At 44.4% G+C, this 24,177-nt stretch overlaps 1 protein-coding gene across 1 annotated transcript; it reads right to left on the reverse strand.

Annotated features, from left to right (window-relative positions):
• Positions 1 to 1,556: 1,556 nt before the first annotated feature.
• Positions 1,557 to 16,209, reverse strand: SQLE (squalene epoxidase). Its single transcript, XM_065752452.1, has 11 exons — positions 15,869 to 16,209; positions 12,601 to 12,853; positions 12,108 to 12,288; positions 9,739 to 9,835; positions 7,371 to 7,484; positions 4,684 to 4,855; positions 4,370 to 4,465; positions 3,894 to 4,036; positions 3,472 to 3,568; positions 2,919 to 3,006; positions 1,557 to 2,082 (listed from the first exon to the last, which is right to left on the reverse strand). Exons 1-11 carry the CDS (start codon positions 16,148 to 16,150, stop codon positions 1,890 to 1,892), a joined length of 1,716 nt encoding a protein of 571 aa, XP_065608524.1. The 5' UTR covers positions 16,151 to 16,209; the 3' UTR covers positions 1,557 to 1,889.
• Between the last annotated feature and the right edge of the window lie 7,968 nt (positions 16,210 to 24,177).

Genomic DNA, 24,177 nt, shown 5'->3' on the forward strand with positions numbered 1-24,177 from the left:
CGTGCGTCCCAGGTGAGCGCAGCTTGGTCCGTAGCACAGGGTACTCCCACCTTGCCCTGCAGACAGAGCACATTGCACAGGATGGGGTCTCACGTTGCTCTTCCATAGACACACGAGGTTTTTCTCTGCAGTAGTTTTCAGCTAGAGATATCTGCCTCAGTCAGCAGGACACTTAGCCAGGCTTCCAGAAAGAAAAGTGCTTGGATGTACGCTTAAGCACATCAGTATTTCCTGATAAATCCAGACCTAATTAAACTCATTACCCGGAGATGCACGAGAAAAATCTACACATTTTATTTAAGTTGGCTGAGGGTATGTGTTTGGCTCAAGATTGTTCCTCCTTGAACCTCGAGACACTGACTGCAAATTGTACTAAAAATAGAAAACGTGAGAGTAACCAATCTTCTCCAAGCTGTCGCAAATCCTGAAAACACGTGTCCACATGCTGGGAATTGTGCTTCCCCTCAGCAGGGGCATCATTTAATCACCACGAACAATGACAGCTGAGATGAGCAGCACTCTGCCCAGAAGTCTGCATGCGCTGTGAACGTGGTTCTAGATATCGAGGTATCGAAAGTGAGACCGGTTAGAAAAATATCCACATCTTTGTGTCTAATGCAAAAACCTCGGGCATTTCAGTGTCTGATGAATAGAACACTAAAAATAACTTCTGCATTGATTTTGTCCCCCCAGCCCAACACAGAATGGGCATTTCTATACAGCTTATGCAATCTGTCACTTCCAAAACACAGTCCAGGTTTTTAAGCAGGGAACATGATGCGATGCTGCTCTCAGAGCTCTGGGCCACGCTGACGCACAGTGGGGTCAGCAAGCCACAATAATGACAGCCACGTGGTCACACAGAGCAACTGCAAGAGAGGCAAGGGAAAATGAAACAAGAACCACGGAAAGGCCACCAGTGAAGGCAACGCACAGAGGAGTATTGCCCAGCAGTAAAACACACCAACTCTCAGGTAACTGCAGCAGCATCTACAGGAAAAGAGAGATTGAGTGTTAGAAGGGCACTTGAACGGTACTTGTCTCGGGTTTGCAGAAGCAGTGTTAAAGACTGTGCTGGAAACAGCTGCACTCAGGTTGTTTCCACAGCCCGGTGGTTGCTGTGCTTAAATCAGTGGCAGTGTTAAATGTGAATTGCACACCATCAAGCAAAACCAAATCTCAGTTTCTGGAAGGAAGTGAGATGGGAAGGCAGTTTCAAAACCGTGTGCTTTCAGTAGCTGGGTGCAGCAGGAACGTGAGCATGCTTTGGTTATGACTTGTTTCAAGCAACTGTGGTGTAAAGAACGCACTCAGAAGAGCACAACACGTGGCATTTGCAAAAGCAACACTGGAGACACAGTGACATTGCAAAGAGCAGTGACTTGCAGTGCCCTTTGCAGCATCGGTATAACAGCACCGTAGCTGCAACTGAAAGAGAACAGGCATGTCCTCATGGAATGGCCCGCGTCAGCAGTTTTCTCACAGCGGTTCACAAAGGAAGAGGCTGTGGAGCTACTGAGCAGAAAGAAGCATGAAGGATAATAGCAGCATGGGGGTTACAGTTTTCACTTTCCAGTTTATTAATATTAGTGGTGCACTCTGCAATGGATAAAGCGAGGAATGAAATTCTGACAGAACTGGCAATGTCCACGCTCCCTTACAGTCCTTGTAAACAGCTAACTCCTCTTGGAACTTTAATTGCAAAGAAAAGGATATTTACATATAATATATCTGTATATAACCACAAAACCCAAACTAAGTCAAATCCCGATCAAGGAAACTGCATTTTGAAAAGAAAACATGGTACAATATTAAACAGTACATGTCCAAAGAGTTTAAAGGCATCGTGATCTTCACATTTTCTTTGTTTGGTCATATCCCCGTGGACTTCAATAGATGAGGGACTTCATTTCAGAGTAAATAAGCGGAAATATTATAGAGCAGCTCCTGTAAAGTACGGCTCCGCTGCTGAGAAACGCTCGAGGCATGGTGAGCCACGACTCCCACTTAAAGCAGAAGTAAACGGCGTACAGCGCCACGGCGAAGAAGTGTCCGATCAGCACCATCGGCTTAGGAGATAACCTGTGTTAGAAAGCAGGAGGGAGAACATTCAAGGGCTAGGAGAAAAAAAGCACAGACAGATGCTACGTCACAGATTGGGCTCTTTACTTGAGGTGACACCGAGCACGCCCCCTGAGCTGCTGCACACCTGTATTCTGCTCTGCAGTACAGCCAACGGACACCTCTGCTGCCTTGACCAGCTCCCAGGTTAGCCTGTCCAGGCCCTACCAGCTTCAGCTCTCTTCCCAAACAGACACACACGTGTCCAAAGAACAATTCACTGAGCGTTCACCAGCTTGGGGGAGCATTCAGAAGACCTTGATAGTTACTCGTTTCTCTGTTCCTTTTGCTCAAGTTGTGGGAGACCTCACTCATCACTCTCAACTTGTCATGCACCAAACACCTCCACACCAGCTCCCCGGTTTGAATGAGGCACAAGAGTCCACGTCAACTCCCATACCACTTGTCCTGGAGTCACGGAATGGTCCGGGTTGAAAAGGACTCAAAGATAATCAACCCCCTGCCATGGGCAGGGTGGCCAACACGAGACCAGACACCCAGAGCCACACCCAGCCTTGCCTTGAATGCCTCCAGGGATGGGGCATCCGCAGCCTCTCTGGACAAACTATTCCAGTGCCTCTCCAGTACGCAGCGGCATTTGTTAAAAGCTAAAAAAAGGCAGCATTCAAACTTTATTCTAATAAAGCTTCAGACATTAGCATAATCCCAAAAACACTGCCTCACATGGAGCATTCTCCCCATGCAAAAGTGACGGACTGAGAGCAAAGCAGAATCTAACAGCAGCTCACAAATGTTGACCTGGTTCACAGCAGCTGCTACAGACATGCTGAACTTACACAGAGAGCAATCCAACAGGACCGGAGACGCATTCTCCACCAAGTCTGAAGTAGTGGAAACAGGCTCTCTTTAGCTGGTGCAAGGAATCTACAGAATGAATTAAAAATGACTCAAAATGACTCACAAATACAGTCAACAGAATGAAAAACTTTGAGCATTTACAACAGTGATATCAAACAGGACTTCAGCATTCTGGCAGCTGCTACTGTTAAATTCAGTTAGATGCCAAGCTGTTTTTCTAGCATCTTATAGAGAATCTACATATTCCTGAATACTGGCACAAGAACAAGTGATTTCAGTTATCCTGCATTTTGTTTTTAAATACTAACACCAGATTTGCTTTAGGTTGCTATGACTTAATTTACACAGCACTAGAAGTAACTGGGAAGAAGACTGTGGCTAAAACTCATTAACATCCTCTGATCAGTACACTTTGTATGTGTATACACATATATCCACATGTGTACACTCGTATACAAACACATACACTCTCCAGAAATATTTTTTTAAACAAATCTCAATCAGAAGTTAATCTAAAATAAGTATATTTACCATCTGTAGCAGCAAAAAGTTCATAAAGTGCCTGGGCAAGAATATTCACTACAAAAGAATGAGACTTTTTCCTTGACCAGTAAAATGCTTTTTTTGCCTGCAAAAGGATAAAAAAAAATGCATTTCATTTAGGCAACACAGAACATAATTGAGAAGATCTTCAAGTAGGTGATAAGAGGCGTGTGAATGTGAGCACCTTCTGACTTACTACTGTGCTGTCAGGATGCACTCTGATAAACTACAAACACATGCTCATTGCTCCAAATACAACTAGCACAATGTAATGATTAACAAATCATCTGAAGAGTTGAGAACAGCTGTGCCTCAGTTATGACTTTTACATCCCTCAGGTGCATCCAACTTTAAATGCAACTAAAATGGAGACCAGATTTGTCTAAGTTAAGTCCAGAATGAAGTTTCACCTTAAGAACGTCAGAATCTTCATAAAGATCTGGAATATCCTGGAGCAAGCTCCTCCATATTTTGACATCGTTCAAAACAACACTCATTCCTCCACCAGTAAGAGGGTGCCTTATATTATACGCATCTCCTAAAAGAAGAACTCCTAGATGGAAGAAAAAGATCAGTGAGCTACTGCACGACTACCATATAATTTTAGCACTCAAACCCCACACTTTGTTCTCCCTCATAAGGAGACCAAACTTAAAGAAATACGACCCACTGAGTTACTGGAAGTTAAAGATGAAGCAGTGATGTAAAGTCTTGTGCTGATATGAACATTCTTGTTAAGCTGTGCCAAACGTGCATTTTCAGATCTATTTTTATTACAAGAATGAGGTAGCCACACCGATCAACAAATGCATATCTACTAAACACAGTCTTAAGTCCCACAGGTTCCTACCACCTTCCCTCACCCGCTTTATTTCACCATACACACCTTTCTTGTTAACAGCTGAAGGAGGTAAGAAGCTTGCTGGCATAGTCCTTAAACGATCATTCTGAACTGATAATAAAAATGGTTCCTTCAGGTGATCTGCAAAAACCAAGGTTTCTTTGTTACCCTTTCTTGGTTGAGTCTTAAATCATTTGCACGCGACCCATTTTAACCTCACAGATACAATCCTCCCAAGCTTCTAACCTTGTAAGGTCAACCGGACAATCTGCTGCGAGATGCATCATCCAGGAAGGGTGAACTGTTACTGAGGCAGTAACTGAGCGTGGAGGGAACACAGACCAACAAACCACACTCACCAGGCAGCTGGGGATGAATGCTCTCAAGCATATATTCTTTCAGGTTTTTTGGCATATCCCCTCGAATATCGACAAGGACCCGCGTCTCCGTTGAGGAAATCTGATAGATTAACACTGGGCTAGTTTTAGCCAAAACAAGTTCGGCATAATTAGTTTTAAACTGCGGCGCATCCTGAAAAAGAAAAGAAGCAGAAGGACTGAAATCAATTAACGAAGGGATATTAAACTTCAGATATGCAAAATCATTCTCTGACACGCTTCAAAATAGAATCCTGAATGATATTAAAGGTTGTATAACTTCTTTTTCTTCCAACAAACAGCACGTTTTCAAGAGAAAAAAATGCAGAAGCTTTCCATAACGTCATTTGGACTCCCATAAATAAAGTCCTGGAAAGGACTGAAGTACACCAGACTGTAGTGTAGGATACCCCACAGGAAAAGTCGGAGGCTTTCAGCACCCCAGGTCTGCAACTACAGCTGCTCCTCAGGCTTGAACAAGTTTCCAGAAGTAGAGAAAGAGGAGGCACTCAGGCAGTGATAGATAACTGTAGGGTTATGGACACAAAGTTTTGAAGCTCCTCCAACTCAGTCTGCGTCCAGTGGAAGTTGTGCAGGGTTTTGCTTGCTCTCCCTTAGTTTGCTGTTAATGCAATGGTTACTGCAGCAGCCACAGAGAGCGAGGCAGAGCCAACCTGAGTTGGCTACAGCCAACCAGCTACCGACTTAGACTCACACTTTCTCACCTGAATGTATAGATCCTGAAGGTGCATAGGTAGCTGGTTACAAGGTACCCCATCTGCTGGCAGGGGCACAGTTAAAGTATGCTTTTTGAGTATAAACAAAAGACTGTTTCAACCACAGATGCCAGCTTACGCCTAAAACTCATTTTTCACCCCCTGAAGGAGTGCTATTATCTTAACACAAACTAGTGAAAGCACCTAAGTCCAGAGTAACACCTAATTCAAAGATTGGGGTTACATAAAATAGAGCACTAGCAGCACAACCAGGCTTATGCAAGGTGCTGAAACTTTTCTCCTTCAGTATTCCCCACCACTGGGTCTAGTTAGGCTGGGGTTCAGTTTCAGGTAACTATGCTGAAGGCCAATTGCAGAATCATGGAATGGTTTGGGTTGGAAGGCAAATTTAAGATCATCTAGTTCCAGCCCCCTGCTCTAGGCAGGGACACCTCCCTCTAGACCAGGCTGCTCACAGCCCCATCCAGCCTGGCCTTGAGTGCTTCCAGGGAGAGGGCATCCACGGCCTCTCTGGGCAACCTGTTCCAGTGTCTCACCACCCTCACAGTAAATAATTTCTTCCTGATAACTAATCTACAGCTACCCTATACCAGTTTAGAAATGTTTCCCCTCATTCCATTGCTACATACCTTTATAAAAACTCCCTCCCCAGCTTCCCTGTAGGCCCCTTCAGGTACTGGAAGGCCACTATAAAGTTCCCCCAGAGCCTTCTCTTCTCCAGGCTGAAGAGCCCCAGCTCTCTCAGCATGTCCTCATAGTGGAGGTGCTCCAGCCCTCTGATCACCTTTGCAGCCCTCCTCTGGACCTGCTGCAACAGCTCTGTGTCTTTCTTGTGTTGGCTCCAGAACTGGACACAGTACTCCAGGTAATTCAGCTGGTTTCACCCTCCCTTGTTCAACTACAGAGAAATGATATGCTTAGCTGCTGGCTTTAAGAGTAGATTTTGGTGTTAATCCAACTTCTAACCACAATATCCACGTAGAAAAAATAATTTGGTTCACACAGTTATATAACTGAAGAGCTGAAAGCCAGTCCTAGAACTCACATACGCTGAGTCTGACTCAACAAGCTCAGCCATGCTAGAGGTGAGACAGACATGCACCAGTGACTTAAAAGTTCAAAAGCATGGATGCATGCTTCCAAGCATTTCTCAGTGTGACACAGAAGTGGACAGAAGAGCTGATTCTGTCAGAAAACATCTTGTATGGAATGCAAGACAGTCCTTCAAACAAAGCATCAATAGCTGCTTTAACAATCACACTACTTCCATAGCTATTCCCTATGCAAACTTCTGTAACGCTATCTCCAATTCTATTTGATTAAAGTACTCTTGCATAGATCTCCTTTCACAGACTTTAAAACATCTTTCAGGCTCAGGAATGGACTGCCCAGGGAGGTGGTGGAGTCACTGAAACGGGAGCTGTTCAAGGAACATTTAGATGTTGTGATGAGGAACACAGTTTAGAGAGAACTATTGGTGGTAGGTGGGTGGTTGGACTGGAAGATCTTGTAGGTCTTTTCCAACCTTGGTGATCCTATGATCTTGATTTTATAAAGCCCTACCACACATCTCTTCTGTACAAGTTCCTATGAATAAGCTCCACAGGGACCCGTATGCTTGGATGGAAATACCAGCCCCAAAAAACACCCAAACAGAAAACAACAGCCACAAAGAGAAGAAATACATATTGAGAAGAAACAACATGAAAGTTTCCCAAGGACTTAAACTGTGGAGAGCAGCAAGCCTGTGGAATGTGGCAGAGCCACACACTCAGGGTGCCAGCAGTCTGCTGAATCACCACGGCCACCAGCTCACACCGGCACCACCAGCTGCGGGACACCACCAAGAGGGCGGAGGCTGCTGCACGCAGACAGATAATGCAGCATTATCCATGCAGGAATACATGTGCAACCTGAGGATACACAAGTTACCTTCAAAATGCAGCCAACAAAATGGGATGACACGGTCACTTTTTGGGATACCAAGTTTTTTCTGAACTTGGAGAAAAGTCCATCAGCGACAACTGTCAGCGGCGCGTGAAGTTCCTGCAGCAGAACAGAAAGAGAGAGATAGGACATCTGCCTGTCTTTTTATTCCCCCCACAGCAGTTGAAAATATCTCTCAAGCCCTCCATTTCAATTTCATATTACATGTTCTTCAAAACAATAAGCACGTAAGAAGACCACAGACAACGTCCATAAAATGATTAAATAATTCATTTATAAAATGTCTGTTATTAAGTGAAAGGGTGATTTTTTTTCCCTGCCTTCCTCATCTTGATGCTAAACTGCTTGTTCTAAAGTGTAGCCCAAGAACGTGCTTCAGCTTCTTTTAGACATGCAATCATGGTAGCTGCAGGGGCTGTGTGAGAACTTGATAAAACAGACAGTGGAGTGACTGCCACCTACAGCCCAAAATGCTCTTCAGGAATAAATAAGCAAACATAACACGTTCAAGAAACAAAACTAAAAGAAACCAAAGTGTACTAAACCAAAACATGGTTAACCCGCCCAGATCTTCATTAAAAGAACAAGCAGTGAATTCTGAACCTACTACACTTAGGTTCTATAAATAAAAGCAATGGGCAAAGAAAGAGGAAAAAAAGACAAATGGATTAGGTTCACCCTGAATATGTGCACAAATTCCTGCTGTTTAATACTTACACCATTCTCAAACATGAGCAAATTCTTCAGACTATTAATAAAGCATTTTATTTTTATGGTAACATATTATAAGAAAAGAAGTAGGAAGCATTTAGAGATGGATGTTTCCTTCTACATACAGCTGCCTCACTGTCATTTGCAGTTAGCTCACTGGACATAATGACTGGAGATTTACAAGGAGCATTAGTCCTTGGCTGGAACAGAAAAGAATAAATTTTCCTATGCAGCTTTCAGGAAAAACCATGCCACGTTTCATTGGTACTTCTGGAAAATAATTTACAGTTGGACAGAAGCATTTGGTGAGCCAGCAATGCAAGTGTACATCCTTGCCTGGAACAAGTCCCTCTAAGCACTACATTGCTATAAAAGAGAGACTACCTAGACACCAAATAATACAACTCCTTCCAGCCACAGAAGTCCCGTGCTCAGTGACTCTGAGTATCACTGCTGTATAGATGGGAAACTGAAAGCCCCGAGAACAACATCCATGCTGTCAGACACAGCACAGGCCAGAACACTGGTGATCCTAATGCTAGTTGAACAAGTTGTACTTAAAATTACAGCAATAAAACCCATGAACATGCAAAGCTTAAAATACATCTCCAAGCAAAATGCACCCTCCCACCAAAATAATGCCTATAATTCTTAGGTGACTGAGCACACTGGATGGTGAGGGGGGAACAAAAACAAGAAAAAAAACACAACTACCACCAAGGCAAACAAACCCCAAACCACCACCACCACCACACAAAAGCACAAGCAAAATCTTGCTGCCTCCAAGTCCCCCCATCTTTTCAGCACACCTGTGTGATTCTGCAGCTTGTTCCACTGCAGTGGATTCTATTCATCTGTTCATATCACGTGACATTAAAAGCAGACCAAAGAGGGCTTGGATCTGCCTCCAGCTACCTCACAAGGAGTTGAGGACAGTGCCCCTCCACAGCTGTCTTACAGCTCCCCACTCCTAGCACACCCCGTGGACTGCAATGCCTCAAGCCTGAGCAGGTTTATTACTCCTCCTTCCTCTTGGAAGAGTTATTTTAAAGTGTTTTATGGCTTTTCTAGGAGCGTACCAGAACTTCGGTACAAATGTTCTATCTACATCAATCTCTCCTAAAGTTATGGCAGGTTCACTCCGTTTCTCAGCATTTAGCCAGCAGTTTTGCCTGAGCTGAGGCAAAGAGCAATCAAATCAGTGGTGCAATTAAAACAAGTCAGAACTCTCCCTCTGTGACACAAGAGATGATGGGCAGAGCTATCTCTATGAACACGCACATACCACCAGACTTTCTGACACCTTGCTCAACAGAGCAAGCATATGCCTTAACATAGATGTCTTTACACAAAGTTTGAATCTTAATATGTTATTTCTTCCATCAGTAACTTCCAAATATTTTAAGCTCCAAACATATGAATATTTACAGGAAAAAAAAAAGCAAAAAAGCACTAGGAGTTATAAGAGGAATTTCCATACGCCAGGACTGCTTTCTAGTGGGTGCAATCTCCCTTCATTAAAGCTTTCAGAGCTCTGAGATAGGAGTGCTTTTTAAATCCTTAATAAATAAATAAATAAAGTATACACTTAACTCTATTTTCACAGTAGTTAAACAAAGATCAAAACAGAAAACTGTCTCACCTTAGTATCCCCAGTTTCTTTGTCCTTGTACTGAACACCCACTATGCAATCATCTTCTTCAAGCAGTTGTGTCACAGTTCCTTCAATGAATTTTGCACTGAAATAAAACAGGAGTGAAAACAGGAGGGAAGAGGATTAAGGATGCCAACAATTCATGGTAGTAAGCACAGAAGGAAAGTGCGATTTTCATTAATCCTGCTTCTGCCATGATATTCTCTCTAAATGCACCACACAAAGATTCATCGATGCTTTTTGAAGCCACATTATAACCATCAAACACTGCGTGTCATTAACTTCAGTTTACCACCACCATTCGGCTTGATGTTTGAGACTACTCCAAAGTTACAGTGCTTAATATAAACACCCTGCTGCTGAGCAGAGCCCTTGCTTTTGTTTAAGACATTCCCTGGCCAAAGGAGACAAGTCTGACACCTACAAACAGTCAGAAATTGGCCCTTGAGCATTTCCCGCTGTTCAGCAGAGAACATTGATAGAGCATGAGGGATCTGACTCCACACAGAGGGCAGGAGCAAGATCCAAAGCACTAGCTAACACACAAATGAGACAGGAGTGAGGTTCCTAACGAACACAGAATAGTCCTCAATAATCTAACCTGTTTAGGTCAGAGACAAAGCTCTAACAATGGTCACAATCAGACTCTGAACTGAGCATCATCTGCATCTAGCCAAAACTAGAGATATTTGAGTTTCACAAATCCTCTTTTTCCTCTTAAACCTGGACCTGATGGTGTCTGAGCTGTCAGACACCATCGCAGCAGCTCGAAATGAATACACCTTCTCTACTTCAGAAATGTTTTCACGTCCACACAGAATACAAAGACTTAGAGAAATGAGATGAAGTTCCATATGAGAATACAACAGCTTGACAGTTCAGGCTCTTGAAGATAACAACTGAAAATATGCCTAATGGGAACTTCAACAGCAAGAGAATGCAGCAGCCTACCAGGCTAGTAGCAGGTGAACCAGCGTCCTGCAGATCCTACTAGCTTTTATATTTCTTACGTAGCCATCATTTAATTAAGTGCTTATTTCCTTCTCTGGTTCTAACCCACTATAAAAATCACTAACTAATGATAAGCTACTTTTTTCCTCTGCAGAATTAATTTTACTCATCTGAAAGAAGTTCATATTATCTAAAACAGATAAACAATATCTTGAGTAGCCATTGTTCCCTATACTTTCACAAGTTCTGAGATGAAAAAGCTTCACAAAATTATTAAGAGTATTTAACCTCTCTTGTGCCTTGATGTAACATGCAGTTTTAAGTGCTATCATTCAAACGGAAGAAATGAAACAGGAAATAAACAGGGTGGAAGAAGGAGTAAGGACTGAACTCAAGACTCAAACATTAGCTTTCATGAATTTCTGCTGAAAGGATTTCTGTATAGCTCATGGAGCTGTAAGTTGAGATGCCCCAGTTTCACTGAACTGGAAGCCATCACCAAGAAAGCTTTGGCTTTTACAGCTATTAAATGCAGTTGTCATTGATTTTAACTGTACTGCAGAGCTGCTATCTTTTAGTGCTAATGATTCATAGGATATAAAAGATACAATAAAAGAAAGTGATTTTCCACTTCAAAATGGACATGTAGTGTAAGAAGACAGTACCCTGTGTAATTCCCCTGTAAGCATTACTGATGGGAAAAAAAAAATCCACCCTTCAGAAACAGCATCTAGAATCCATTTGTTTTAAGAAATGTTTCCTCATCCTCTCTTTTAATAGGAGGAAATATATCAAACATTTTTTATTTAATTAGGATTAGGATGTGTCTTCCAGATTGTGCAACAGTTACTGGGAGTAGCCCTTTCCCATTAGTTAGTGCTCCTTCCTAGCTATTTTGCTCTCTTGTTAGCAAAAAATAATAATAAAAAAATAGATTGAACACGCAGATGTAAGAAGTTTGATTCCTGGCACCATAAACAACAGGGCTGGAATAAATAACACCAAGGTACATCACACATTTCTTGACCAATGAATGCATTCACCCTGAGGGTTAGTACTTCTGGTAAAAAAATCAAACCCAGAAACAGCTCTAAGAGAATCAACTTTTTAGCCTCAGACCGTTCTCTCACAGTAACAAGGCAGTGCTGAGCCTACTATCTAAAGCCTTTATTCCTATAAGCTAGAAAGAGACTTGTCCCAAAGGCTAACATATGAAGTATATTCCACTCATAAATTTCCACAGGGAACAGAAAGAGCAGCTTCAGCTGTCACTTTCTCTCAGACTTGTCCATTGGAGCCCTGTACCAGGGCACAGTGGAACAGCCAAGGAATCCCACTGATGCCAGGAACAGTGCTAAAGCATCCCAGCACCCAGGCTGAGACATTCACCATCACACAGAACTCACTTAGGCTCTGCCATGGCTGCCCTTCGGAGGCCCATGATGAACTGGCCATGATGGAAGGACCTTCCACTCAGCACACGGCCATCTTCAGCTGTCGGAAAAGGAATTTCTACCTCCGACTTGCTCTCTAGATCATGAATGATGTAACCATTTACTATTTGTGCATCAATACCTTCTACTGTATCTGCAAAATAGAAGCCAGAAGACGAGTTAAAAAGAAAGCTTTTAAAAGCCTTATTTATTAAAAGTATTTCTTCACATGAAGTCTAATTATTCTAATCAAAACACACTTAGGAAAGAGTATCTTCAAAACACACAAGCAATTTATATTCATTTTGTTCACTGTAGATAATACAGTTGTTCATTTTTCCTGCATTTTAGATACAGCATGCCTTATCAAAGTACATAACTGAGTGCAGTAACTGTTGTGACATACATATAAATATATATATAAATACATAAATTTGTAAGTATTTACACTTTGAAACACACTCACCTTCAAGACCCAAGTCTTTAAGTGCATTAAAGCCACCAGGCTGCAATAATTCTCCAACTATCCTGTCAGGCTCCTTCAGATCCCTCTCTATTACAGTCACTTTCCTTCCATCTCTGGCGAGCACTGTGGCCAAGGAAGACCCAAGGACACCAGAACCCACAACAATAACTTCTGGATCATATTGTGGGGACAATGTTGTAACTGAAGCAGCCTCTGTCAGATGCATGTCTGATACATTTACTTCTATTTTGCCCTGTAGAAAAAAAAAATAATAATCCAGAGTTAGATGTGCTGATGTGTGTGTACCATCATCTTTGCAGGGGTTTGACTTTCAACTAGTTCTACTTTTTTCCAGCAGACTGAGAGCCCACTGAGGGAGGAACAGAATCTTCTAGATTAGCTTTGCTTCAAATGAGACCAGTTGTACTGTAAAATACAACAAAAATCAAGCAGGGAAAACAAACAGGCAGACACTTGATTAAAGTGTCTCTAAAGACACGTTCCAATACCCTCATATACATCCCTACTACACAGAGAACTTAGCAATTAAAGAAGCTATTATATACACAGGAAAACGTATTTCTCTAACTTTACTGAGTTGAATGAAGAGAGTCCCATTCACTCTTCCACAAATGCCTCGGCACTACAGTGCTGACAGCAGTATAGTACATTTGCAGGTGACATTATATGTATGTCACTCAGTGAAATGAGTACCTGGGACAACACAGACACCAGGATTCCTAGCGGCATGGGTAATGTTTTTAGCTACAATGGGACTGTAAAAATAACCACGTCTTTGAGAAAGAAGAAACTGAGGTAAAGGCAGGCTTTTAACAGAAAAAAAAAATCCAGAACTTAAAAAAAAAAATAATAGGGCATGCATCCAAAAAGAGTTTCAGGTTGCTCTGTGCAAGCAGTCAGTGCCCAGCCAAAAATGCCCAGAAGTACCCAGGCACAGAGCCAAACAACACTGACCCAGAGATGTACTGGATATACATATCCACCTACTGGTTGTAGATTGCAGGGCTCCTGCCAAATTCCAGCTGAAAGCCCAGTGCTCTCCACTATCACAGTAGAACAGGCTGACTAACTGAGCCCCGGTTCTGTAGATATTATATCAGCGGTATTTTAAGAATAGTTCCCATGTTCATAAGTTCATAAGTTCATAAGGTTGGAAAGGACCTATAAGATCATCTAGTCCAACCATCCTCCTATCACTATCTCTACCCAACTACTAAATTAAGTCCTTTAGCACCTCATCTAAACGCTTCTTGAACAGCGCTAGGGATGGTGCCTCAACCACCTCCCTAGGCAGGCCATTCCAGTGCCTGACCACTCTTTCAGAAAAGAAATGCTTCCTCAGGTCTAATCTAAATCTTCCCCGGCGCAACTTGTGGCCATTCCCTCTCGTCCTGTCATTATTTATCAGGGAGAAGAGGCCCACCCCCTCCTCACCACAACCCCCCTTCAGGAAGTGGTGGAGTGCAATAAGGTCTCCTCTGAGCCTCCTCTTCTCCAGGCTAAACAATCCCAGCTCCCTCAGCCGCTCCTCGTAAGACTTATGCTCCAGACCCCTCACTCATGTTATTTTATCTCCTGCTGTCTAAATGGATACATTTTATGCAGACACAAGAGGAAGATGATCACAACATGGCTGAGGCTGGCAGGGACCTCAGGGCGCATCTGGCTCAGCCCCTGCTCCAGCAGGGTGACCAAGAGCAGAGAGCCCATGGCCACATCCAGGCAGCTTCTGGAGGTCTCCAAGAAAAAGGTCTTGTTGCCTTTGAGGAACCCATGCCTGCACTCTGTCACCTGCACAGCACAGAAGCGCTCCTGCTGTTCATGGGCAGCCTTCCATGCTGCAGTTGTGCCCACTGCCTCCAGTCTTCAGCCAGGGCACTGCTGAGAAGCCTGGCTCCATCCTCTTTTTACCTTCACAACTTTGTTGCACGTGGATGAGAACCCCCTCCAGCTGACCCTTCTCTTGGGCAAAGTCCCAGCTCTCCGTGGTTCCTCACAAGAGACGCTCCTCTCTCTAATGTCTAGAGCAGACTGGTAATTGAGGATACCCTTTTGCTAGCATAATTACAGAATCGTAGGGATTGGAAGGGACCTCTAGAGATCATCGAGTCCAACCCCCCTGCCAGACCAGGTTCCCTACAGCAGGTCACACAGGTAGGCGTCCAGGCAGGACTTGAATATCTCCAGAGAAGGAGACCCCACAACCCCCCTGTGCAGCTGTGCCAGTGCTCTGTCACCCTCACCATAAAGAAGTTCTTGCGCACATTCACGCAGAACCTCCTGTGCTGCAGTTTCTGTCCGTTCCCCCTTGTCCTGTCTCCACACACTGCTGAAAAGAGTCTGGCCTTGCCACTTTGACCCCCACACCTCAGATATTTATAAACCTCAATCAGGTCCTCTCTCAGTCTTATTTTCTCAAGGCTGAACAGATGCAGGTCACCCAGCCTTTCTTCATAGGGGAGATCCTCCAGGCCCTTCACCATCTTTGTGACCCTGTGCTGGACTCTTTCCAAGAGATCCCTGTCTTTTTTATACTGGGGAGCCCAGAACTGGACACAGTACTCCACATGAGGCCTCACCAGGGCAGAGTAGAGGGAGAGGATCACCTCCCTTGACCTGATGTCCATGCTCTTTTTAATGCATCCCAGAATGCCATTGGCCTTCTTGGCCACGAGAGCACACTGCTGGCTCATGGTCAACCTGTCGTCCACCAGGATACCCAGGTCCCTCTCTACAGAGCTCCACTGCAGCAGCTCATCCCCCAGCCTGTACTGGTGCATGCAATTATTCCTCCCTAGGTGCAAGACTCTACACTTGCCTTTGTTAAATTTCATCCGGTTTCTGACTGCCCATCTCTCCAGCCTGTCCAGGTCTTGCTGAATGGCAGCACAGCCTTCAGGCATGTCAGCCAATCCTCCCAACTTTGTATCATCAGCAAACTTGCTGAGGGTGGCCACTACCCCCTCATCAAGGTCACTGATGAAGATGCTGAACAAGACTGGACCCAGCACAGACCCCTGGGGGACTCTGCCAGTTACAGGATCCATTACTATGTTGTTTTCTTCAAACACTCACATCTCATTCACCCTCATAAAACCCCACTGCTTCTTCCGTCATAAAACCAGCACAAAATGTGACACACCAGATGCAACGCAACCCCTCCCTGCCCTCACTGGGGCCGACTCCAAAGCGCCCATGGGGTGGCCTCTCCCCACTTGGGTGTCACACTCAACCTGACTGAACTCACCTTTCTGGGCCTGGGCTGCTCGACTCTCCGGGACCCCGCAGCGGGTTTGGCCCAGAAGAAACCCACCAGGGGCAGAGCTGAGAGGGCGTGGGAGAGCATCCCCAGGTGCGGCTTCTGCTGCCGCTGCCGGGGAGCGCCGAAGTGGTAACGATAGGAGAGCAGCAGCCCCAGGGAGAAGAAGAGCACGGCGGAGAGCAGCAGCTCCTTGTTGGCGTAGCTGAGGAGGTCCCCACACTTCTTGTACACGTAGATGAACGAGGCGATGCCCAAGAAAGTCCACATGGTGAGGGCGCTTCCTTAGACTTCTGACGCTCCAGAAACGGCTTTTTAACGTAACACGCCGACACCAGAGAACGGAGAAACACAACGGGATTCCCTCGCGCCTCACCGAGCTGCGGAGCCACCAGAGCCGCTGCCGGCAGCCTCCATCCCCACGCGATGCTCCGCGGTCTCCCCTCAGCCCTGGGCGGCTGACCCAGCCCTCCCCGCGGCTCTGGGGGCGGCCGAGCTCCGGGCGGTGCCGCCGAAGCCTTCGCGCCCCACAGCTGAGGTGAAAGGCCCCCCCACAGAGCCGGGGATCGCCCCTCACGGGAACGCGACGGACGGGCGGTGAGGGGGGCGGGACTATGCTAACGAGCGTCTGCCTCCGCCTCCTGTGGGCACCGCGCGCCCCGTGCCTCAGCTGCATCAGACCAATCGGCGGTGCTATGCTGAGATGGCGCTATGGCCGGACGACCAATCAGAGCGAGGGGAAGGCGGGGCTTGCGGGCGCCGGGATCCTAGGGCGATGTGACGCCGAGGGGCGGGGCGGGAGAGCGAAGTTGCCATAGTGACGGGATGAGCGGGGCCGCCCCGAATCCCGCTTCTGCTGCCGCTGCCGCTGCCGCCGCCGCCTTGCGGGGCCGCGCATGCGCTCTGGGGGGCGTGGGAGACATCATCAGTGGGTTTGTGTATGGCACCAAGCTGGGAGAAGGTGTTCTGCTTGAAGGCTCAATAGAGGGCCCTGGCCGGGCTGGGTCCATGGGCTGAGGTCAAGGCGATGAAGTTCAACAAGACCAAGTGCCCGGTTCTGCCTTTTGGCCACAATAACCCCAAGCAATGCTACAGGCTCTGGGCAGAGCGGGTGGAAAGCTGTAAGAAGAAAAAGGATCTGCGGGTGGTGGTTGATGTTTGTGAGCCAGCAGTGTTCCCAGGTGGCCAGGAAGGCCAATGGCATTCTGTCTTGTAGCAGCAATAGTGCAGCCAGCAGGAGCAGGGAGGTGATCATTCCCTTGTACTCAGCTCTGGTGAGGCTGTGCCTTGAATGCTGTGCTCAGTTTTGGACCTATCACAACATGAAAGAAGTCAAGGCCCTAGAACATGCCCATAGAAGGGCAGCGAAGCCATGAAGGATGTGGAGCACAAATCTTTTGGGAAGCAGCTGAGGGAAATGGGATTCTTGGGTCTGGAGAAGAGGCTCAGGGGAGACATTATCACTCTCTACAACTGCCTGACAGGAGGTAGCAGTGAAGTGAGGGTCAGCCTCTGCTCCCAGGCAACAGCAATAGGATGAGAGGGAATGGCCTCAAGTTTTGCCAGGGGACGTTCGGATTGGATATTAGGGGAAAATTATTCTCAGAGAGTGGTCAAGCATTGCAACATACTGCCCAGGGAGGTGGTGGAGTCACCATCCCTGGAAGTGTTCAAAAAACGTGTAGACGTTTTACTGAGATGTGGTTTAATGGGGATGGTGCTGATGGGTTAACAGACAAGATGATCTTGGAGGTCTTTTTCAACCTTAATGATTCAATGACTTGTAAGAATAAAGGCAAAAATAGGAGCTGGTAAAAGAATGGAGTTTGGTTTGTTCATCAGATCAGACAGTTAAGGCTAGATGTGTGATCTAAAGAGATCAAACACAGGCTCTTAAACATAGTAGAGGCACCAGTTATCCTCAGTTTGAACTAGAGTTAATATACCTGTCAGCAATTTTTATATTTAAACCTCCTGAGACTAAAACTTTTAAGTACATCTGCACTTGATTTCTTATGTTCAATTCAGTAATGTTCCTTAAGCTCTATTTTTTTTTTTTTTTTATATAACGAACTGAGCCCCACATCTCAATACTTTGGAAGACCAAACTGAGTCTTTTGGATATTTCATGGCCAGGACCAAGCATGAGCTGAAGCACAGTCTTTAAGTTGGAACATTTACTGGAACCCACATAAATCTTGGGAAGACTAAGGATAAGACAGTTGGCAATCACAAGCCAAAAAAATACTGAAACTAAAACAAAAAACACACAGCAAGAGTTGTACTAGGGAACAGTGAGGTGTTAAGGAGCTAAGAGAAAGGAGGATGGCGTCTAAGAAAACAGAAGTGAAACTGTGATGTGAATGAAGATGATGGTGTGCTGATGTTAAGATCAGAGTCAAGTGTCCTGTTTCATTTTACTCCAAACTGCCAAAAATTGCTTTTCACCCCCAGCCCTGGATCCTGATGGATGCAGCTGGAAGGTTACTTGCTTCAGCTCACTGACAACAAAATGTGACCCATGGAAAAGGAACTTTGTTTTGTCTAAGTCACCCAAGAGACATGAACACTGTGTTAGAGATAGAGGAGAGGACAACACGTGGCTGGTGGAGAACATGGAGCTTGGGTGTCATTGCTCCTGCAGGTTGTAATTAGATTTAATTAGAGAACAAATAACACATCTGTCCTACTTCCACCAGAATAAATCTCTCTGTTAATGAGATGCTTGTGCAAAACTTCTGTCAGGATTATGTAATTCCCAAGTAATTTTTTTTATACTTCTGTTCAGAGTGGATTAAAGCAATTTGAAGATTATGATTTTGAATGAGACACTCACAGATGCATCTGTCGAAGTCTCAGAAATGTTCCAAATGTTTCCAGCCAAGACATCAGAAGACATCTCTACTGTTTCCTTATTTATTTTCAGTGTCCTGGCCATGGTGAAGAGCTTGACATAATTAGGTTTCTGTTTCCTGTGAAAGTTATCTTTTGCTGCTTACAGTAAATAAGTGGTATTTGTGTGGGTTTTTTACCAATCTTTTTTTTATAACACCCTTTTATTTGGTTGATTTGTTTCATATTTATCCATGTTCTTGAACCTTACTAGTATTTTTGTTTCTGGAATAAATTATTCTTCCCTCACTTGTGAAACACTGTCAAGATGATGACTGTGAAATATTGTTTAATGATTCAAAGCTCAGAGTGGCAAATAGGAACAGGCTGAAACAAGAATTTCTAAAATTACAAAATGACTTCACAGGCAGGAAATAAGGGCACCTGAGAAGAGGTTGGAGCTGACTTTTTGCTCGTTGCTAAAAGCAGCTCTCTCCTGCAATCCAGTGTTTCAACACAGGCAACCAGCATTTGGCAGCCACAAATCATGGGTTGAACTCCAGGGTATAAAAACAATTCAGTTAAGATAGACTTCTCCGGTTTAGCAGAAGCAGGTTTCTTAAGAATGTCATCTTAAGATGCCAACCCTTGAAATACCTCTAGTATAGAGGTCTGGCAGCACCTGCAGTAGGACAAATATCCAGGGCATCGGACCTATTGTTCATAGGTTGCACAACTGACCCACGTGTGCGGGATGAGACTGAGCCTTGCTTTCTTTGGGCACGGTGTGATGGGCAGTCTGATCTCAGTGCACATACAAATGGTGGTCCTCTGCCCATGCTGACAGGTGGATGGGGGAGGTCTGCTGTGTACTTTAGAAGAAAAATATTGATCTTCACATTTCAGTAATCATTGTAAGAAGAAGCGGAGCCTTCTTAATGTTCAGAAGAGGAAGGTGGGAGAGTTCCTGAAAAATTAGAAGGGTGACTATATGAAACTGCAATTATTCCAAATTGCAGATGATTTGAAGCGAGAGGCCACTTCCAGAGAGAACAATAACTGATATTGCAGATATGCCAGTGGGTGTGTGAAGGGATATAAAACTGTTACGTTCTCTGTGGGGATTTAATTATACTGACAAGTCAGGTGACTTATTTTTTTATCAAACCTGTAGAGCGCAGTTGGATGTTTTCTAGAACTGATCACAAGAACTCTGCAGATGTTTTCAGTAAGCTTTTGCTACATGTCAAAAAATAATGAGATACAGCAAAAAATGTCAAATGTAACTGTAGCGCACAGAAAACCCACTAAGAGGTTTAAAATATTGTTAAGCACATCATAACGTTTCATCCCCATGACATATTTCATTTTTAAAATGGCCAAACAGATGGCCAGCAATATTTTCTCTCACTCCCATCAGGAAGACAGTAAAATATTTTGTCTTTTATTTATTCATAAGTAAGGAAATAAATTCAGTAGCTATAGTATTCTTTGCACAATATTTAAGACAACATCTTTTTTAGAGGAAAGCTGTAATGCCCAGGGAGCTCAGGTCATAATTTAAAGTTACTGGGGCTTGAGGAATACAGGCAGCATGCAGATTGAGGCACAGGAGTGACCACCTGACCCTGCTTAGCCCCAACAACCACATCTACCCGTTGTCCCCTTCTCTGTTTTGCCTCCCCTGACCAGTTGGAACTGTGCCACCCATCACTTCATTAGATTTCACATCATGATTTTTCAAGATATTTTCAATGTGTTTAATTCTTCTTCTTATGATACAGAGTGGGTAAGTTCAATTACACCCATAATCAAAAGTCATTTATACAGCATTTAACAGAAATGCAACCTCTGCATTGTCTGCCTGAGCATGCAATCCAAATGGTTCCTTCTCTTTACAGCAGACCCAGGTTGGATCCCAGAGGCCATTTCTCTCCCTCATGTGCTCAGACAGCAGTTTGTTTCTGTGTAGCTGGAGACTAATTCATCCAGAAGACAATTAAGTCCTCAAGTTCAGAAGAGAGCTGAAGCAAGAGGTGCACTAGATATATAAACAGGAAAGCATCTCATATTTGTGAATTCCCACAAGATGGAATTGCAAATTACACATCAACAATAAAAACCCACTCATTATAAGTTCAGAACAGATGAGCTCTAGAGGGCAAATAGGAAAGAAAAGTGAAATGAACAGAATGGAGTGGTAGAAACAGCTTAGCAAATAGGAAAACAATCTTAAGGGGCAGGAATTAACCTTCACCAACTTGGCTGTGATTGAACTTCTCCTGCAGGTGACCAAACTTGCTTCCCAAGAGGATTAATTGCCACATACTAAATTGCTTGCTAGTAAACCTTTTTTTTTTTTTTTTTTTTTTACATATAATTCATTGAACATAACTGTATAGGATGGACAAAGTTTATGACTGAAAATTATGGGTTGGAAATATCAATAATAATCAGAATACCCTACAATTATAGTGTCTGCAGGGACACATTTCAGCAAGATGCCTGACCTACAAAACTAGGTGGAGAAAATCCACACAGCTGGCAAGTTCCATCCGGCAGGTTTTTATAATGAACCAAGGAGTGACTCTAGACTTCAGATGTATGTGATAAAATCTTCTGAAAACTCATAACCTCTTTGGCCAATAACTTCCACTCCGTTCTTTGTCTTTCACTTCCACCCATCTTTATAATTTCTTTTCAGTCTTTTCTGACTTTTTTTTCTTCTTTTTTTTTTCATTGGGGGCTGCAGTTACTTCTTAATCTTTAAAGAACTGTAAAAAAGTTCTCTTAAGCAAAATACTCTTGGAGCTGAGAACTGAATATTTTTCTCTGAAGTTCCAAGTTGAATTTACTGCTATGTGTTATTTATTTCAACCCCTTGAAGACATTCAGTTTTAGATTAAAGTATCAAAGGTTGTTTTGTTCCAGTAGCCTTTACAGAAGAATCTATTCAGGCACAATAAATGCAGTGTAAGAGCAAAACCCAATTATTTACTGACCAACGTGTGACAAATACGTAGGTACAATTAGTGAGGTATCAGGCTCAGTGTAATGCTCACTGCCCTAGATGAGATAATCCATGACTCTGCTTTTTGGGAAATCATCAGTCACATGGGGAGAGGATAACTTCCATTCACAAAGGGAACAGATATTGTGTTGCTGAGCTGCAATCTTCTGATCTTTTTTTTTTAGGATTTTATAACTTTCCTATCAGACTTCTCCTGTTGTCCTTATACCATTCACTGTTAGGATCCCAACAACCTCGCACCTCTTTTATTTTTCTTACATGGTAAAGCTTTAAGTTCATGCATTGTTATTTTTATTTTTTTTGTAACTGTTCTCAATAAAAGTGATTCCCATTCACTCAGCTATGCTATATCTGGGTTGGCCTTGCATGGAGAACAGGTGAACTCTTAGATGAAAGTTCGCACTGCCTTCTGGGTTGCTGCTCTTCCACCAAAAGAATGTAACTCAAAGGGAGCTCACTAAGCATCCTCTCTCTGAGGGAACTATTCAGCAGCCTACAAGCTCAGCTCAAGCTTGCTTCACTGCTACAGTTATAACAAAACAGATGCCTGAACTGCTGCTTATCTCTGTCCTAATCTGCCTCACCATCTCCAGTGGGTGACTTCTGGATGATCTATGCTTTTCTCTAGCTTTTCCCACAAGTTTTTATCAATGCCAATTTAATTTTCCAGGAAATATTCTGTCTTGTCTCACTTACAGCAAGTCCTTGGCTACCATTTTTTTTTCCTTTTAATGTAAGACCAGGCTGATTTTCAAGAATGCCAGCCTCATCTCAGTCAGGGCTGATGAGCAGAATCAAGCCTGCTGACTGTCCTTCCTAGCCTGGCTGTTCCTCTAGGGAGAGGTCAAACCACAGGACAGGTGATGGACATCCTTCACACAGCCATTGAGGAGGACAGGCCTTGCTGAGCAGCTGCCTGTATCCTAGCTGGCCAGAACAACCAGCAGCAAACGCAGGCACTGGAGAGTGGTAGAAAGCCAAGAGGACTGACACCCTGTGCTTGGGCAATCTTCCTTCCTTGTGCACTAGGCCTGTTGCAGAGCAAGGAGAGGAACGTGGTGGCTGATATCTCCACAGCAAGGACTGGTGGGGTAAGCAGGGTCTCTAAAAATGATCTTCTCTTGACTGTGTGTGAACTCCCTCTGGGCGCTTGACGCCTACTGTCAAAATGTGTATGAATATTCCTGCATGATACTCTTATAGGAAGCACTTTGATGGCATTTATGGCTTTCTGAAGGACTACTTACATGTGATATAATCTGAGTCACCTCTGGTGGGACATGAGCCCACGTTCCTTTCCTCCAGACCACTTTAGGCTACAGTTCATTGCATTTTTCACTGAAAACTCTTGCAATAGGTCTGAGTTAGAACATCTGCATGTTGGTGTATGGAATCATAGAATCACCAAAGCTGGAGAAGACTTACAAGATCACCCAGTCCAACCATCTACCCATCATCAATAGTTCTCTCTAAATCATGTCCCTCAACACAATGTCAGTGTCAGCGCAATGTGTAGTTTACAGATGCGCTGGTTTCACACTCACAGAGTCTGCAAAGTTGTTTCCCTCACACCTTTCCCTCACATTCCTCTCTCCTAGCTGCTGTTCATAAGTTCATAAGTTCATAAGGTTGGAAAGGACCTATAAGATCATCTAGTCCAACCATCCTCCTATCACTATCTCTACCCAACTACTAAATTAAGTCCTTTAGCACCTCATCTAAACGCTTCTTGAACAGCGCTAGGGATGGTGCCTCAACCACCTCCCTAGGCAGGCCATTCCAGTGCCTGACCACTCTTTCAGAAAAGAAATGCTTCCTCAGGTCTAATCTAAATCTTCCCCGGCGCAACTTGTGGCCATTCCCTCTCGTCCTGTCATTACTTATCAGGGAGAAGAGGCCTACCCCCTCCTCACCACAACCCCCCTTCAGGAAGTGGTAGAGTGCAATAAGGTCTCCTCTGAGCCTCCTCTTCTCCAGACTAAACAATCCCAGCTCCCTCAGCCGCTCCTCATAAGACTTGTGCTCCAGGCCCCTCACCAGTTTTGTTGCCCTTCTCTGAACACGCTCCAGGGCCTCAATGTCCTTCTTGTAGTGAGGGGCCCAAAACTGAACACAGTACTCGAGGTGCGGCCGTACCAGAGCTGAGTACAGGGGGATGATCACCTCCCTGCTCCTGCTGGCTACACTATTTCTAATACAGGCCAGGATGCTGTTGGCCTTCTTGGCCACCTGGGCACACTGCCGGCTCATGTTGAGCCGAGCATCAACCAACACCCCCAGGTCCTTTTCCTCTTTACATTCTTCAAGCCATTCTGCCCCAAGCCTATAGCATTGCATGGGGTTATTGTGGCCAAAGTGCAGGACCCGGCACTTGGTCTTATTGAACCTCATCCCATTGAGCTCAGCCCAGCTGTTCAGCCTATCCAAATCCCTC

Source organism: Cyrtonyx montezumae, unplaced genomic scaffold (assembly GCF_038088225.1).
Source record: "Cyrtonyx montezumae isolate F1298 unplaced genomic scaffold, pur_monq_1.0 scaffold_8, whole genome shotgun sequence".
Classification (NCBI taxonomy): domain Eukaryota; kingdom Metazoa; phylum Chordata; class Aves; order Galliformes; family Odontophoridae; genus Cyrtonyx; species Cyrtonyx montezumae.